Source organism: Telmatherina bonti (genome assembly GCF_933228915.1).
Source record: "Telmatherina bonti genome assembly, chromosome: 9".
NCBI lineage: Eukaryota > Metazoa > Chordata > Actinopteri > Atheriniformes > Telmatherinidae > Telmatherina > Telmatherina bonti.
This window is the reverse complement of record NC_136627.1, coordinates 21,704,104-21,721,945: the sequence shown is the minus strand read 5'-3', so window position 1 is coordinate 21,721,945 and position 17,842 is coordinate 21,704,104. Positions and strand designations below refer to the sequence as shown.

The 17,842-nt window shown below is 41.1% G+C and overlaps 2 protein-coding genes across 2 annotated transcripts in view; both read right to left on the bottom strand.

Moving 5' to 3' along the window:
* mettl16 (methyltransferase 16, N6-methyladenosine) overlaps positions 1-2,737 on the bottom strand; it is a 27,940-nt gene extending 25,203 nt beyond the window's left edge. The window contains exons 1-2 of the mRNA XM_079246589.1: positions 2,601-2,737; positions 2,151-2,288 (exon numbers count right to left, since the gene is read on the bottom strand). Of these exons, the coding sequence (XP_079102715.1) occupies positions 2,151-2,278 (128 nt within the window). The 5' untranslated portion in view covers positions 2,279-2,288; positions 2,601-2,737. The remainder of the gene's footprint in view (positions 1-2,150; positions 2,289-2,600) is intronic.
* A 1,983-nt stretch (positions 2,738-4,720) lies between these two features.
* Positions 4,721-17,842, bottom strand: part of LOC306760910 (lissencephaly-1 homolog) — a 37,384-nt gene continuing 24,262 nt past the window's right edge. The window contains exons 5-11 of the mRNA XM_079246960.1: positions 16,767-16,973; positions 13,606-13,774; positions 12,751-12,853; positions 12,378-12,606; positions 10,777-10,878; positions 7,928-8,084; positions 4,721-6,986 (exon numbers count right to left, since the gene is read on the bottom strand). Coding sequence (XP_079103086.1) covers positions 6,913-6,986; positions 7,928-8,084; positions 10,777-10,878; positions 12,378-12,606; positions 12,751-12,853; positions 13,606-13,774; positions 16,767-16,973 — 1,041 coding nt within the window. The 3' untranslated portion in view covers positions 4,721-6,912. The remainder of the gene's footprint in view (positions 6,987-7,927; positions 8,085-10,776; positions 10,879-12,377; positions 12,607-12,750; positions 12,854-13,605; positions 13,775-16,766; positions 16,974-17,842) is intronic.

The following is a 17,842-nucleotide window of genomic DNA, read 5'->3' as shown; positions in this document are numbered from 1 at the left end:
CACACATACATATATATACACACACACACACACACACACACACACACATATACACACACACACACACACACATATACACACACACACACACACACATATACACACACACACACACATATACACACACACACACACACATATACACACACACACACATTATATATATATATATATATATATATATATATATATATATATATATATATATATATATATATATATATAAATTTAAAAAAGAATCACATGAGCACACACTGTTTGAAATCAAAACCACTATTCCCATATTTGCAGGTAATATTTTTCGCTGTCCATTCCCCTAATTTTTTATACCATTTCTCAGCAGCGTTTTGGTAGAAAGAAAACATGCAAACGTAACTTGAATCTAATTAGACAGAAACACAGCAACCTGTTTTTTCGAATGTACCTATTGTAGAGTCATAAAAGCAGAAATAAGTGAAATTGATGGAAAGAAGCACAGTTTATTACTTTTTAGTGGTGGATCAGATCTATTAAATGTATATCCTTCTGCTGCTTCTGTGGCCGGGAGCTGACTGAACAGCAAACATCAGACCAATCAAGTCAAACATCAGTGGTGCTGAACATACTTCTTAGAGCAGGCGTGCCCAAAGTGGGGCCCGCAGTCCAAAATCGGCTCGCCAGCACTTTACTTTTGACCCACTCATTGCAGTTTATATTAATACCATAGACCGTATATGAAAAATGGACGGAGCCTCCGGCTGTTAAAAGTGAAGCCTATGCGGAAGTGCATAAAACTGTAGGTCCCTCCTCGTCCGCTAGGGGCTGGCTCCAAAACAGAGCAAATCCCCACAGACTCCCATGTTAAAAAGGTCAACTTCATAGCAGAAATAAACATGTTTACAGCCTGGTACAAAAATCCATTTTTAGTTTAATAGGTCAGGTTTACCTTCATGACAACTGTGGGGGGAGTGAATTTTTTTCTAACTTGCCCGTTTAAAAGTAATTTAATCTCAAAGTTCGGCATATTTAGGGGTGCGTCCTTTTAATTGACAGGTACCAATCTCCCGCTTCAAGTAAGAAGAACGTAGAACCACCGCGGTTTTTAGCCGGTTAACAACGTGACTCAACTTTAACCCACTTACCTCCGTTAGCTGGTTAGCTCCTGTTAGCTCCGGGTAAGCTCTTAGCTACAGAAAGCTTTGCAAAGAATTGAAGAATTGAAGCTCAGTGGGCGGTTCCTACCATTGCCATCTTGGCAGGGGCATGTGTGCTGTCTCACATGGAAAATACAAATATGGGCAGCCTGTAGCTAATAGCTAACCGAGCTAACCTGGAGCCGAAAGGAACAACCAGCTAATGGAGGTAACCGGGCTAAAGCTAAATGTTTACTTGATTTTATTTTTTATTTTTTTAAAAAAGCCCTGTCCTTATAAAATGGACAGAGATTTATTTATTTATTTATGTCCATACTAATTGAGCACTGTTCCTGTCAGATGTTTTTATAATACAGGACATTTTTGTTTACCTTTTGTAAAGCTGCCTTTTAGCAGGAAAGCTGATAAAAAGATAAGGTTTTATATATTATATATATATATATATATAAAGTATACATCTTTCTTGTGTTTATTATAAATATCCACACAATTAAAGCGACCTCATGCTAAAATTAAAAAAAATTTTTTTTTAAAAATCTGATTAGTCAACTAATCGTTTCAAAAGTCGGGGACTAGTCAACTATTAAAATAGTTATTAGTTGCAGCCCTACTATTAAACCGAAAATGGATTTTGAACCAGACTGTAAACATGTTTATTTCTGCTGTGAAGTTGGCCTTTTTAACATGGGAGTCTGTGGGGATTTGCTCTGTTTTGGAGCCAGCCTCTAGCGGATGAGGAGGGACCTACAGTTTTATACTTCCGCATAGGCTTCACTTTTAACAGCAGGAGGTTGCCACTTGGTCCCAAGTATCAGCACCTTGCTTTGTTCTATAGTGCATGTGTAATTAACGAGCACTGCAAAGAGGGCCAGATGTGTTTCCCATTCAGAAGTTTAAATTTTTATAGTAAGACTGGGTCAAATAAGAAAACTCAACAACAGCAGATTAGCTGAAAATAAATAGATCATGTCGCAGAATCATGAGGAAAAAAAAGGGCAGTCAGTTTTAGGTACTTACACGGGTCTTCCAGTGAGGCTGGTGTGCACATGCTGTTGAAAGTCTGGGTATTTGGAGGCCAAGTAGGCAAAGTCCGGAGGTTTGTCCTTGTACCGGTTCCGAGGATGCATGGACTTATTTAATGCCATAGTGACAGTCCTTTTAGACAAACAGCAAACATGACATATGCATGAGCCCCTAACCAAATTATGCAAAACCAAAAAAGTAACCGTTGTACTAAAGTAGTATATTATTAAAACAAGAAACCCTGGAAAAATTTGAGCATGAGTTTTCTCAATCACTACGAACACCTGACAGCCATAATACAAACCTGAATTCATTCACTTTTATATGAAGATAAACAAATCTTTTCATTAAAAACTGAAAGCTAAATGTCAACAGCATTGATGCTAACTATTCGTTTTCTTCAAAGAATAAGTATATGCTTATCCAGATTGTATAGCTGCTTACCTTTACAGCAGGTTTATGTTGTTGCTGATGATATTTTCTGAGTTGCGCTGGCGTGTTTAAATCAGAAACATTGTGGAGTGTCGTCGACTCACGTTGCTAAAACGTTTCTCCACTCTCAGCTGGTTTCTTCCTGTACGTCCTCAACGTCATCTCTCTACGTCATGCGTGTTGACGTACACAAGGTTCACTTCTATCCCTCCGATCATTTTTCCGCCAATCCAAGATTTTTTAAAATAACTTTATTCAAATAAAGAACTCATACGAAGATACGTTTTCCTTGTGTTATCGGTCTTGTATATGATTTTCCACTGCGAAGGCAGTTAGTTACAGGGTAAGAAAGATGACTTGGATCTCTTTGCTTTTTCATTTTAGTTTGATTTGCGCTGTTTACGGGGCTGGGTGGCTCCTTAAGTGGATGTATTTTCTATGCAGAAAGTTTTTTTTTTTTTAAACTATGAACTTAACACAAATGCACATTAAATAACCTCACACTGCATGCATGCATGAAACAATAAGTGAATCCTCTAAATTAATTTTCTTTTAAAGCAGCAACCTGGATCAGATATTTCTGGTACATGTAAATTGTCTTGATTTAAGGTGATTGTTCTCACAATGATAGAAAGGTAATCAAAAGCTGAGAATGCGTAACAGTCCAAAATCAACATGCTTGTCATCGCAGATGTTTTAGTGTTAAGTATAGTGCATTATTACCCAAAGTTTAGCTATTCTCTCATATCTCCAAAAACTATTGTTGCAGAAATGTTGTGGACCATCCAGTAACACGACTTGTTTTTAACCTCTTGCAGGAATACACATTGTGATCATCAGAGTCAGATCACTGAAGAAAAGCAAGTCCTGAATGTAACCAGTTTGTTTTAGTAGGGATTTATCTGTCTTTGGAAATGCTTTAATACCACTCCTCATATCTACATTCACAGACTTGTTTCAATCATTCAGCCTTTTCAATTAAAATTTTATTTCAAGCACAACTTTGCTGACTGTAATAATAATAATAATAATAATAAAAAGACAGATGCAGATTTTCTTCTTTTATTTTATCGCAAACAATAATGACATCCAGGTATATTGTTAACAGTTTGCTGTGTGAAGAGTGAGACCAAAAGTGGCAAAAACATCATGAGCTCTCCTGTAAGGAGCTTGTTGTGCAGTCTGAGTCTGAAGTGATTCACAGGCAGCTTACAGAGGACAGAGGGACTTGAGATCAGGGCAAAACAACCCACAGACAGCCAAAGCCTGCCTGTCAGTCCCTTCAGCCACCGGACCACAGCAGCATGGGATTGCGGGGGACCTGTGAATAGCAATAAGGGGATATTTCTTCTAGCAACATTTGTGTTGAAGAGTTTTTCTTTCCCTCCCTCTGCTGATTACTAGAAAATAAACAGAACACACATCATCCTGACCTTTGCTTAAGCACCCTCCTTGTGTATTCAAGGAAGGGAATAGATTTTAAATTTACATGTGATGGTCTGGTACATCATTGCAAGATTCTGAGGGGACTATTCTCTTTGCATGAGCTAGTCACAGTACTGGACCAACAAAGAGAATGATTTCTTTTTTTTTTCCCAAGATGTACTCGATTGTACGGACAGATGTCTCCATTTTTGGCTTCTACTAGAACATTTAACACATTGGCATCTTCATTAGTTATGCCAAATTTAACTACAAAATTAACCGCTTTTCTGCCTCAGAGGTTTGGACAGAGAAAACAGCGTATAGAAAAAAATGAGACCTTTTTAACAGGGCACACATCAAAGGGAGACATTAGTAAAATTCCCTGAAAGAGGATTTCTCCTTTGGGGCATCTTAGTCTGCCACAATCCCATTGCATTTACAAAAGAAAGAGGGTGTAAAACCTCCTTCAAGTAGCATCATACACAACAAATCAGCCTCTCTACAAACCAAACAACAGAGCTGTCTGAACTCAAGCCAGCAATCAAAAACAGTCCTGTTATATATTTTATTTATATATATATATATATATATATATATATATATATATATATATATATATATATATATATAAACATATATATATATATAAATATATATAAACACAGGTTTTGGAGATGTGCTTAACTGCTTTATGTTTCTAAGGATCAATAGAGCTCATTCAACATAGACAAAAGGCATGTAAGCACATTTCCTAAATCTTAAACTGCTGTGGGTACATAGAAACACGCTAGTCACAAACCAAATAGTCTGACATGAAGGCTTTGAGCTTTTACAGTACTACGTTCTGACAACTCTGCCTCTGGATGCAGGTTTACATGCAGCAATGCTACATCAACAGGTCACATTAGGCTCACAGTAGCCACTAGCAAGAGCTTGAGCAGCAATCACCACATCCAGTACACACAGGAAGAGGAATACTTTGCAAAGAAGCTAGATAAGAAGTTAAGCAGTAGAATTCTTTATTAGCCAAGGACTGCATTGGAATGAAAGGGCTAATCAGAACTTATACGTTTAGGTTTTATTAACATCATTAAATTTTAATGATATCTCTGATTGCCATTAAACGACCAGAGCTTTAACAAAAACATGGATGTGGAAAAAAGAAGAATCACCTTGTCAGCTACAGTTTGAGGCTAGATTTTTTTTTTTTTTTTTTTTTTTTGTCCTAAGTGGAATGGTTGGCCCTAGAGTGTGGACTGATTTACACATATTTATAGTTTGTTTTACAGTATCAGCTCAACCGAGATCAAAGCTGAACTTTTGAGGAAAGCCACTACATTTGCATAAGTATACAGTGGTCTGTGAGGTTAATCTGCAGAATTCCTTCGTATGTGATCCAGGAGTTTCTGTTTACAGCGAGGAGCTCTCGTGAGACCTCGTCACAGACAAACAGATCACTTGGCATGTCTGTAGCCAGCACTTCCTCACTAAATCTTATCCAGTTCATTCTGTAGCGCGATAATACAAAACTGCCAATTCTCATAATAAGCTAAATTTACATTTCCTATCTGTTTTTACAGAGAAAAAAAAAACTTTTTTTCGCAAAACCATTTTTATTCTGAAGAACATGTTCTGAAATTGGAGATCTTTGCACATCCCTGGTATCAAACCGGGGGGGCTAACTTTGACTCCTCGTCTTTCATTTACATTTATCGTTAATTCAAGTATTTTATCTATTATAGTCTCTCATATCCCTCAGCAGCACAATAGGACAACTGAGCATCTTGAAACTTTACTTTCCTGTCCACCAACAAATTCTGTCATACCAGAGCATGGAGGAGCATGAAGGAGACAGATGATTCAGCTCAAACAAGTCTGACATGTGAAATCACAAGAAATAATCTCAAAGCAAGTAACACCAATGTCTCCTTTAAGTGCTACAAGACAGAAAAAGTGTAATCTTTGAACTCTTCTAAGGTGCTGCAGTGACCCAGAGTGCTTGCTAATAGTGAACTAACCTGCTCGCCATGACAGGCTTCTTGTAAAAAGCTTAGCACAGCCATTCACAAAGCCAGCTATATTTAAAGAGATAATTTATCAAAAGCTTAGTAGTGGTTCATGTGCCACCATGACAAGAGTACAAAGCTGTTAAAGCCCCCCAGGTCCAACAACAATTTGAAACATTTGTATATACAGCCATTAAAATATTACCTAGTTTTACGTGAATAGAAATGGTATGCACACTTGAGAAGCGGTGTTATAAAGCTACGGATTATCTCAATAACAAAGCCCCACAGACATCTCATCGCATCATATATGCTTTTCCTGTCTTGTCTCTCGAACATGTCACCAAGCTAGGCACCAACAGACTACGACAGTGAAGGAGAGGAATAACAGAAAAAAATCCTAAATAAAAAAATAGACAAAATAAATCTTACACATAAAGACACTGTCATTTCTTAAATTATCGTTTTTAGTGCCCTACGTTTTTACACCCAGTCAAAACATCTGCCTTCGGTTGGTCGATAAGGCTGCGTGACAGACGCTCAGCCCCGTGTTAAACCTATGGTACGTCTAGACAACGTTATGTAAATTTACAGTATACAATTTTGGATTACCATGCAAGAATACTTTTTTGTGTAACATTTAATAGCTTGATCTACATCCAGGAATAATTTACACAGAAGGACAAAAGTTATTGGACCAGAGAGCGAAATGGGTAAATAACCAGGGTGGTGAGTGCAGCCAGAGGAGGCGAAGATGTGCGGGGTGAGGTTTAGGTTAGGCAACAGGAGTAGGGAGGTGGAATGAAAGGGGTCAGTGTAATGGCAGGAGGTGTGTGGGATCCAGAGGAGCCCCTGGGTAATCGGGGTGGTGGTCCAATCCTCCATGGTCAAAATCAACGACACTCCCACACCTTTACCGTTTGATCTACACTCCCAGTGACCACGAAGGGAGCAGCCTTGTGGAAATCTGCAAATTAAACAAAAGACAAGCAGAGATAAATAACAACATTTGATGTGTGTAACCAAACAGTCAATGCTACCATACATTTTTCTTCAAGAAAAAAAAAGGATTACTTAAATGGAGTATACGCAGTATCCTATATTTTTCTCAAATAGCCATGTTACCTAGTATAACTAACAGTTTTAATAGTGGAGCAATGATGGCACAGAGGAATAAATTAATACTCAGGCTTATTTGATTTTAATCTTTTCAGAACATAAATGCAACATCGTTCTAAAAAGAGATGCATATATCAACAACTTTTGCCATATTAAGAGTTAAAACTTTAAAATTGCTATTCCTGGTTTAACAACTGTGTCTCTCACAACCTGGTAGGTGGGATGACATATGTAGATGTAATTCTTTCTGTGCTAGAGCCTGGAAATGGTGCAGCATCACTAATAATTAATCACTTATTAGGGCAATACAGTGAGCATGTCAACACTCATGAGGTCAATATGTTTTTTTTCCACTTTTAAAGTTTTTAACTCTGAATGTTTAATATCTGTTTTTAAACAAAGGCACTTTGTGTTCTCTACTTTAGAGTACAATTCATCACATCAATAGTTCAAAGTTACGCTTTTTGGCTGAACCGGGATTTGAAAGGATGGGGTTTTGAATGCTTAGCCTAAAAAGTTAGCTCATGAGTTCCTCAAGAAAATTCCTGAGATTTGATCGACTGAAAACAATGTTGATATGAGGGAGAGGTGGGAAAAATCCTCAAGCATTTGTCTACCTAATATGCTCCAAATGCCAGCAAGGTTCAGGACACTGATGAAGGAGCTCTGTTACAATTACCTATCTGTTTACTGAAGCTGATGTATTTGAACAGTGAAGTCTTCTGTAGCATCTCAGAGGCCTGACTGGTAAGACAATAAGTATTTCTGGAGAGTGAAGCGGTTGCTTACCCAGAGAGGTAACAAAGTGTTCATGGGCACATAGGGTTTTCATGCAGCGCTTGTTTTTGTAGTCCCAGATCCTTAAAGTCTTGTCATCTGCACAGGTCACAATAAACTTGCCACCAGGATGGAATAGGACCCCACGCACCCAGTTATCATGTCCAACCTGTGAAACAAAGCGGGTACAAATCAGATTTATTTTATGCATTAAGAACATTTTCCCACGAAAGGCACCAACGACCTTGCAGCCACAGCTCCAGCTGGCCGCCTCAGCAATAGAGGCACGGAACACAGCCCATTCGGACTCAATGTCCCCCGCCTCACCCGGGACATGTTCGAAGCTCTGCTGAAGGTGGGAGTTGAAGCTCGCTCTGACAGGGGACTCAGCCAGACGTTCCCAGCAGACCCTCACAACACGTTTGGGCCTGCCAGCTCTGACCGGCTTCCTCCCCCACCATCTGAGCCAACTCACCACCAGGTGGTGATCAGTTGACAGCTCCGACCCCCTCTTCACCCGAGTGTCCAAGGCATGTGGCCGCAGGTCCAACGATACGACTACAAAGTCGATCATTGAACTGCGGCCCAGGGAATCCTGATGCCAGGTGTACATATGGACACTCTTATGCTGGAACATGGTGTTCGTTATAGACAATCCATGACGAGCACAGAAGTCCAATAACAAAACACCATTTGGGTTCAGAGGGGGGGGACCATGCCTCCCAATCACTCCCCTCCAGGTCTCACTGTCATTGCCCATGTGAGCATTGAAGTCCCCCAGCAGAACAATGGAGTCCCCAGAAGGAGCACCCTCCAGCACTCCCTCCAAGGACCCCAGAAAGGGTGGGTACTCTGAACTGCTGTTCGGCGCATAAGCACAGACAACAGTCAGGACCCGTCCCCCCACCCGGAGGCGGAGGGAAACTACCCTTTCATCCACTGGGGTAAACCCCAACGTGCAGGCACCAAGCTGGGGGCTGATGAGAATGCCCACACCTGCTCGGCGCCTCTCACCATGAGCAACTCCAGAGTGGAAGAAGGTCCAGCCCCTCTCGAGGGTACTGGTTCCAGAGCCCAAGCCATGCGTCGAGGTGAGTCCAACTATATCTAGTCGGAACCGCTCAACCTCGCGCACAAGCTCAGGCTCCTTCCCCACCAGAGAGGTGACGTTCCACGTCCCTAGAGCCAGCTTCTGCAGCCGGGGATCGGACCGCCAGGGTCCCCGCCCCTTGCTGCCGCCCAGCTCACATTGCACCCGACCCCTACGGCTCCTCCCGCAGATGGTGAGCCCACGGGAGGTAACTTGGTGGACTCGTTGGTGGACACCAGCAGTGAGGGATGCTGTCAAGCTGAAGAAGGAGTCCTATCGGGCCTTCTTGGCCTGTGGGACTCTGGAGGCAGCTGATGGGTACCGACGGGCTAAGCGGCATGCGGCTTCGGCCGTTGCCGAGGCAAAAACTCGGGCATGGGAGGAGTTCGGCGAGGCCATGGAGAAAGACTTCAGGACGGCTTCGAGGAGATTCTGGTCCACCATCCGGCGGCTCAGGGGGGGGAAGCAGTGCTCCATCAATACTGTGTACAGTGGAGATGGGGTGCTGCTGACCTCAACTCGGGACGTTGTGGGTCGGTGGAGGGAATACTTCAAAGACCTCCTCAATCCTACCAACACGGCTTCCCATGAGGGAGCAGAGCTGGTGGACTCATGGGTGGACTCTCCTATCTCTGGGGCTGAAGTCGCTGAGGTGGTCAAAAAGCTCCTTGGCGGCAAGGCCCCAGGGGTGGATGAGATCCGCCCGGAGTTCCTTAAGGCTCTGGATGCTATGGGGCTGTCCTGGCTGACACGCCTCTGCAGCATCGCGTGGACATCGGGGGCAGTACCGCTGGATTGGCAGACTGGGGTGGTGGTCCCCCTTTTTAAGAAGGGGGACCGGGGGGTGTGTTCCAATTACAGGGGAATCACACTCCTCAGCCTCCCTGGGAAGGTCTATTCAGGGGTCCTGGAGAGGAGGGTCCGCCGGATAGTCAAATCCCGGATTGAGGAGGAGCAGTGTGGTTTTCGTCCTGGTCGCGGAACAGTGGACCAGCTCTATACCCTCTCTGGGGTCCTGGAGGGGGCATGGGAGTTTGCCCAACCAGTCTACATGTGCTTTGTGGACCTGGAGAAGGCATTCGACCGTGTCCCCCGGGGGCTCCTGTGGGGGGTACTCCGGGAGTATGGGGTACCGGACCCCCTTGTACGAGCTGTCCGGTCCCTGTACGACAGGTGTCAGAGCTTGGTCCGCATTGCCGGTAGTAAGTCGGATTCGTTTCCGGTGAGGGTTGGACTCCGCCAAGGCTGCCCTTTATCACCGATTCTGTTCATAACTTATATGGACAGAATTTCTAGGCGCAGCCGAGGGGTTGAGGGGATCCGACTTGGTGGCCTCAGGATTGGGTCCCTGCTTTTTGCGGATGACGTGGTCCTGTTGGCTTCGTCTGGTCGTGATCTCCAGCTCTCGCTTGAGCGATTCGCGGCCGAGTGTGAAGCGGCTGGGATGAGAATCAGCACCTCAAAATCTGAGACCATGGTCCTCAGCCGGAATAGGGTGGATTGCCCTCTCCGGGTCGGGAGTCAGGTCCTGCCTCAAGTGGAGGAGTTTAAATATCTCGGGGTCTCTCGGCTGGCCTGGGAACGCCTCGGGATCCCCCCCGCAGAGTTGGCAAATGTGGCTGGGGAGAGGGAAGTCTGGGCTTCCCTGCTTAGGCTGCTGCCCCCGCGACCCGACCCCGGATAAGCGGCAGAAGATGAAGAACATTTTCCATTTAGAGATAAATGTAACAAATATTTACATGTAGGGCCACGAACATGCTGGGTTCCTTACCAGTGTCATAAGGCACATGCCAGTGCTAACATCCCACATCTTGATGGTTTTATCTCTGGAGCCAGAGAGTAGGAAGGGACCAGGCTTACCACTCTTCTTGGTCTAACACAACACAAAGAAGGGGGAAAGTCAATTATCAGCCAAATGTTTGATTAGTTATTGGCAGTACAGCATTGAAGAAGAAACCAGGCTTCAATAGTATATCTTTGTCAGTGTGAGAAACCCAACTTCAAAATATTAAACAGCAGAATCTTTCAACTTTGCTCGTCCTTCACAACTTAACAAATAAGACATGAGACTGCAGCAGCATTAAAAAAAGAACTGCATACAGTCACACACTGGAAGCATCATTCCACTGAAACCAAAAAAATCAAGGACATCAAACGTTTTCCTCCCTCTGGCAACCATGGCATTAAACTGTGATTAACACATTAATAAGATGTTTAGAAGCTGTGCCAGGCTATGTGCTGTCATTACATGCTTACTAAGCATAACTACATTGAAGACTGAATAGGAAGGTGCATCTGTGGATTTACTATCAGCAAGACTGCTCCTTTTTTGTAATTAAATATAGAAATCGAGCAGTAATTGGACACAAACATCCAATCCGGCTTAATGTCATTAATAAACTACCTCACAGAAACTGAATATGTAACTTGACTGGCAAGTAGTTAGAGAGCACATGCGCAACATCTAAGATAACAGTTTTTTAATCCTTATCACACCAAAATTAGCACATAAATGCCTGATGTTTTTAAACTGACTGTAAACTCTGATTGCAGCAGCAGCAGCAAATTAGTTGCTATAAATTCTAATATTCATGAAAGTGGAGTTGCATCAATTTCTTCCTCAAGAGGCAAACTGTCCAAAAAGCAACATCAGGAAAAGATTTTCCCCCCCCCCAATGTTAAAGGAATTTGGCTGCAGGTATGCCCCTGTTTAATAATAGTATTATGATACTAATCAGTCATTTGCCACTGAACTGAAAGTATAATATACTGTAGTTAAAATCAAAACAAACAAGAGACATGTTAGTCTGCAACAACTGCTGCAAGGGTAAAAGAATAATTTCATCTGTTCATGCTACAATTGGAAACATTGGAGATCACAAGGCATGATGGGAGACCTGGGCTGACTGTAAGCTATGTGGTTATTCTGTCTCTGTAAGCACAAACACTCTTCATTTTAAGCTGCTGGGTTCACTTGGCTGTCACTCTGAGCAGTGAAGAAAAAGGTCCAGTGGCACTTCTATGTGGGGAGAAATCACACTCCTCATCATCTGATAGCATTCAAATTCATCTCTGTGTGAATGCGTCACAGAACAAACTCAGGACAGAACCATGAGTTTCCCGTTAGATTTGCTTTGACTTGAGGAAGCCTCATCTTATTTGCACCAACACGTCACTATTGAGACCTAATTATTACACTCAAACCGACACTTATACATGTCCACTGTATGCTGTATTTTGATAACTCACACCGTTCATATTGATAAACATTTTCAAAATTAATGACATCAAAACATGAGCTAAACAAGGAGAAAATCCATATTACAACTTCAGTAAACAGAAACTGATGCTCCACCACAACAAGTACTTTACCTCAGAGCCTGTGGCTTCTAGGATGGTGGGATAGGCACTCTCTGGTGCCCAGGAGATGCACTCCACCACATGTTCATGCTCCCGCAGCTCAGCCTTACATTCTTTAGTGGCCACGACCCAAACCCGAACTGTCTGGTCATTTGAGCAGCTAGCAATAAGTGTGCCATCCTGGTTTGGTCGCACCATACGGACCCACTCCCTGTGGCCTGTGAAAGTCTTCACACAGTAGCTAATGCAAAGGGGGGGAAATAGGTTTGAGTGGGTTTAATTTTATAAAAAATACAATGTTGAGTAAACAAAGAAACAAAAAAGAAAAAACTTGATGACAAGAATGGTTTAAGGCGTTTTTGGGTTTGTTTTTTTTTTTTCGTACCCAGTTGCCACCTCCCACATTTTCATGGTTTTGTCCCTCGAGGCAGAAATGATGTGATCTCCATTGGGCATGATGGCTACAGACGACACATTGTGATCATGTCCTGCCAAGAAACAAAAACAACACAATAAATCTCTGTAAGAGGTAGACCTTGAACAGAACAATCCAACAAAAGATTATAATCTGGTGTGAAATGGAATTTAATCCTTTCAGATGGCACCACATGGTCCTTTCAAACTATTCCCACCTTATTTTAATCTCCAGAGTCCAAATTCAGTTTTTGTGTTAACCCATTTTCAGCACCAAACAGTGTAAAAACTACAGATTTGGTCATAATTGTCTAATTAAATGACTAGCCAGGCAATCGTTTTCCTTTTTTTTTTTTTTTGTTCCATTAAGAATAAAAGATGGCTAATTACCTAGACACTGGGCCATGTTTAAGCTGCTAAAAAGATGAAGACAACATTAAGCATGCTCTAAAAGGCCAGCTTAACTGTCTGTGTGTGTTTCTACACACACATGCCATGAGGCTGGAACAATGGGTGGCTGTCACACAGTAAAGTGTGATCCGGTGCTGAAGAGGATAATTAAACTGCTGTCCAAATCAGCACTAATCTACTCCTCCAGTTCATCATGTTTTTAATATTTTAATCAAAGATGAGTCGATAAAAAAAAAAAACAAGAAGCTGAGCAGGTGAATTTTAAATGGGATTTTGGTTGTATGAACTAGAGGCTCATTGGACGTGGTACCATCTGAGCACTGTATACAGTCAAGTAACATTTAGAAAGCAATGACATGGGAACCATAAAGGGATATGTTCATATACGCAGGTGAAGGCTGTTTTATCTTCTTACCATGCATGGTCCTGATACACTCAAAACCTTGGAAGTCCCACAGTTTGATAGTCATGTCTGCAGAGCAGGAAGCCAGCAGTTTGCCAGTCTGGTCAAATGAGATGTCCTGAACTGAATCTGTGTGGCCTTTCAGTGTGCGTTCAAAGTCTCCTGTCTCATAGTCCCACACCTGAAGAGTACAGCATATTCTGTCATTTTTTAAGGCACCAACAAATTATTTATTCATTTTCTTAACCACTTAGTCCAATTCAGGGTCGTGTGGAGAGGTAGAGACTATCCCAGCAATTAACGAGCAAAACACAGGGTACACCTGAGACAGGTCGGCAGGCCACTGCAGAGCCAAACCAACAAATTAAAGTCTTAAAATTAAAGCCAAAAGGAAGAAGGAAAAACACAAAAGAAAAACTACCAGGTGAAGTCACATTATAGTCCAAACAAAAACATGCTCAGGAAACAACTTTCAAAACCAAACATGATTAAGTCTATTAAAATTAAACTTACACCAATACAACCAAATATTACAATACAAATATTGGGCATTATTTGTAAATAAGGCCCAATTTATAAGCTGACAGGTTTTAATGTTAATAGCAATTACATTTAAGCCTCATAAAAGCCACGAGACCATTTAATGTACCAAGTACGGCACTGTAAGTTGGAATACAGACAGAATATGATGAGAACAACAGCAGTAAGCCAGATTCTCCAGCCTGAGAAAGCTGTTAAGTCTGCGGCTTTTCAGCAGACAGACTGTTTGTCACAGAGGGATAAACCTTCCTTGGCCTCTCTCTTAAGGGTGAGGGGATTTTGGGCAGACGGTGACAGGGGACCACCGTCTCCTCCCCCATCCTTGAAGTGCCTTTGCCCCCGCTCAAAAGGAAGCTACAGATGGTCATGAGGTAGCAAGTGTGTGGTGGGGAATTGGTGTTTGTAGTAGCCTTATCAGGAAGCACACATTACATTATTCATTAGCACCATCTGAAGCATATAAAACCCATGAGCTACTTGTAACTCAACACTGGCATGCTTTAGGCAGTGGTATAAAATTATTTGCATTCTCAGTATATCAGTGACTATGTCTTCCATCTTTGTTATTAGAAAGGCTAAAATGATACAAAACATCATCTGTGTATGCACAATTTATTAAGTAAACACTGATTTGGATTTTCCACCCTTGTTTGTCTGACAGCTTTGTTCACAGAAAAAATACCACCATATTTTTTGGGCCACAAGGCACACACAATTATATGGTGCAGCCTCAATTACAGAATTTATTTCTGTGCTTAAGTCATACATAAGGCGCATTGCATTATTGAGCGAATGCTAAAATAAAATAAAAACAAAGTAATGAAAGCAAAACAGTGACCTTGGTTTTACTTTATTTAACTACGGTACTTATTTAAAAATACACACATAGTTTTGTTTTTAATCAATCTGTTGTCATAAATCCATCAAAGTCCTCATCTTCTTCCTCATCAGGTATCTGAATTGAACCACTAAACAATTTTGCCATCAAGCATACCGGGTTCTCTTGTCATTGTCAGAGTCAGTCTCATTGCAGGGTGGCTGTTCAGCAACGATACAGGCTTTTGCAAAAACTCGGATAACAGTCTGATTATCTGGCTAGGCAACCTAAATGGTGACAATGATCCATAATGAAAGTAGACAAGCTATACAGCATATGCTTATGTGGAAAGAGCACAAGGTCTGCTCTTTTCCTTCAAAATTTAACAGAGCTCTTCAGGAGAAAAGTAGGACACAGGGGGAGTTCAGTCAGGCCACAGATAAATGAAATATGATCAAAAGATGAGCAGAAAAGCAGGGCTGGACTCTTTATATTAAGCCCAGACACGCCAGCTTCCGATGGCTGATGGTAGGTAATCATGATGGGACAGCTAATGCTTTAAGTGGAAGATAAATGAGGGAGGGTGCTGGGGGGTGGGGCTGAAAAAGAAAGACTTTGCCAAAATGTGGAGAGGGATCCCTGCTGTGTGGGTGTAGCAGTAGAGGAAACATACAAGTGTCTAATACTGTCTCATGAATAAATTATACATAAACAGCTCAGCAGAGTATTGGCATTGTGCAGGGAAATCGTAGCGCAATGCTGCTGCAAAAATAGCCCAGACACAGACACTAGAGTTTATATATGGAATCTAGGGATGCATAGATGACACAGAATGATATACTTCGGGAATCCATTGAGCATCTAAACAAGAGTCAGAAAAATGAATGAGTGGAAATGTGAAGCATTTTGTGTTCTTTTTTGGCATAAAATTAAACATAAAATTTGATTAGATTTTTTACATCTTAAGGTGTATACCAGAGAGCCCCAAAATGAGACAAATGTTTAGCATCTATGAAAATATGCCAGGCATGAGATTTATGTGTGACAATTTTACACAATTCTAAATTTCTACTTTTAGTGCAAACATTATGAAAAGAAAAAAAATTATCAGCTCACTCAACTCTTACTCCAACAAGGGAGCAATGCGCATGCTGGGAAAAAAGGCATCTGAATAACTTTGTGAAACGTTTCAGGAAAAAAAAAAAAAAAAAGACTGCATTCATCCAGTCTATCAAATAGAAATCAAATTTAATTTTAGCTCTGTAACACATCATCAGTAAACAACCTGGCATGATATTGCTACCATAAACTACTGTTTTTGCTGAAATTACTTATAAGAGTACTAATCATGAAGCTACATTTGGGAAATTAAACAATACTAACATATGATTAATCCAATCTAATTTTATCTTGAGAAAACAAACCTTGTAAGGTTTTATGGATGTAATGAAAAACATCTTGTATGTACAATATGTTCTGTAGAAATTGCAAAGGAAAATGTGAAGATAAACGCATCAGATCAGGGTTTTTGGATTATTGATTATTGATTGACATTTAGTCATAAGACAAACTTATCAATAAAATGACCTGTGAAAGCCTTTATTACTAGGAAAACCTGCCAGTTCTCAGATATCTGCAAGAGATTGTCTGAAACACCTTAAAAAAAAAAAAAAAAAAAAAAAAAAAAAAAACCAACTCAAATCCATTTTCCAATAAAAAAATTAATATTTTTATATCGTTTTTCACATCCACATTTGAAATCAGAATCTGAAGCAAATCCTTCGTTAAAAGACCAATACAATCCAACAGCACTGACCTTTATTGTTGCATCCTCAGAAGCTGACACCATGACACTGAAGACTGGATGGAAGATGACGCGGGTGACTGGACTGCGGTGGCCACTCAGGGCGTACCTTTCTGGTGGGCGTGGGATCCATTCTTTGGGGTCACGCTTCTGACTGACAGGCCCACCCAGGGTGATCTCTTCTTTAGCTTCATTCAGTTTGGATTCAAGTTCCATCACCTAGCCAATGTACACAAGGTTTCAGGTCTAGTCATAAATGTTAGGGCTGTACCGATACACAAAATTTTCAGTTTGGTTCAATAATTTAGTGTCACAGTTCAATATTTTTTCCGATTAAAAAAAAAGAAAAAGAAGAAATTATGTCTTTTTTTAAAAACTTGTAATTTATTCAAATTAATTAAAAATGTTTGCTTATACTCAAAAATGCAGTTTTTAAATTAAATCTTGCTGAAACAGCAAAACAAATAAATAATTCTATATATGCATGTTCCCGTTGGAGAAATCATCCATTTCTAAAATAAAATAAAAGCTATACTATAACCACCTTCTAGAGTGCAGGCACTGAGCAGCAAACAAAAAAAAACAACAACTTTTAAACAAAAATATACGCCTATATGATGCGAATGATGATGGTTGTTTTTGTCTTTGCAGCAGTCAGTGTTAATATAAAGTTATTGACGTCATGTTCCCACAGATGTAGTTAAGCACTATGTGGCACCTTTGACATATCGTTGTGCTTTTGTCCATGACGAGCTTATCATCAGGGTCACACTTAACATAAAAATCCAAAATAAATTTAAACACCAGATCTGAACGACAGGGGAGAGGCTTTTGGATACATTTGAGCTAGTACCCACGATGCAACAGGCTAATGACTCATAACTTGTCTCACGAGCTTGAGTAAGTGCATGTGGGAGATGCTCAAAGGATCTACATTTGACAATGCAGCCTAGGCGCAGTAATCGAACGCAGATTCACGGAGCTTTCAACACAGAGCGCATCGTCAGTTGTTAAAATAAAAATTCTGTATTGTTAGATCGATGGTGCCTACCAAACCGAGAGCACTGTAATGAGCAGTTGAATACAGA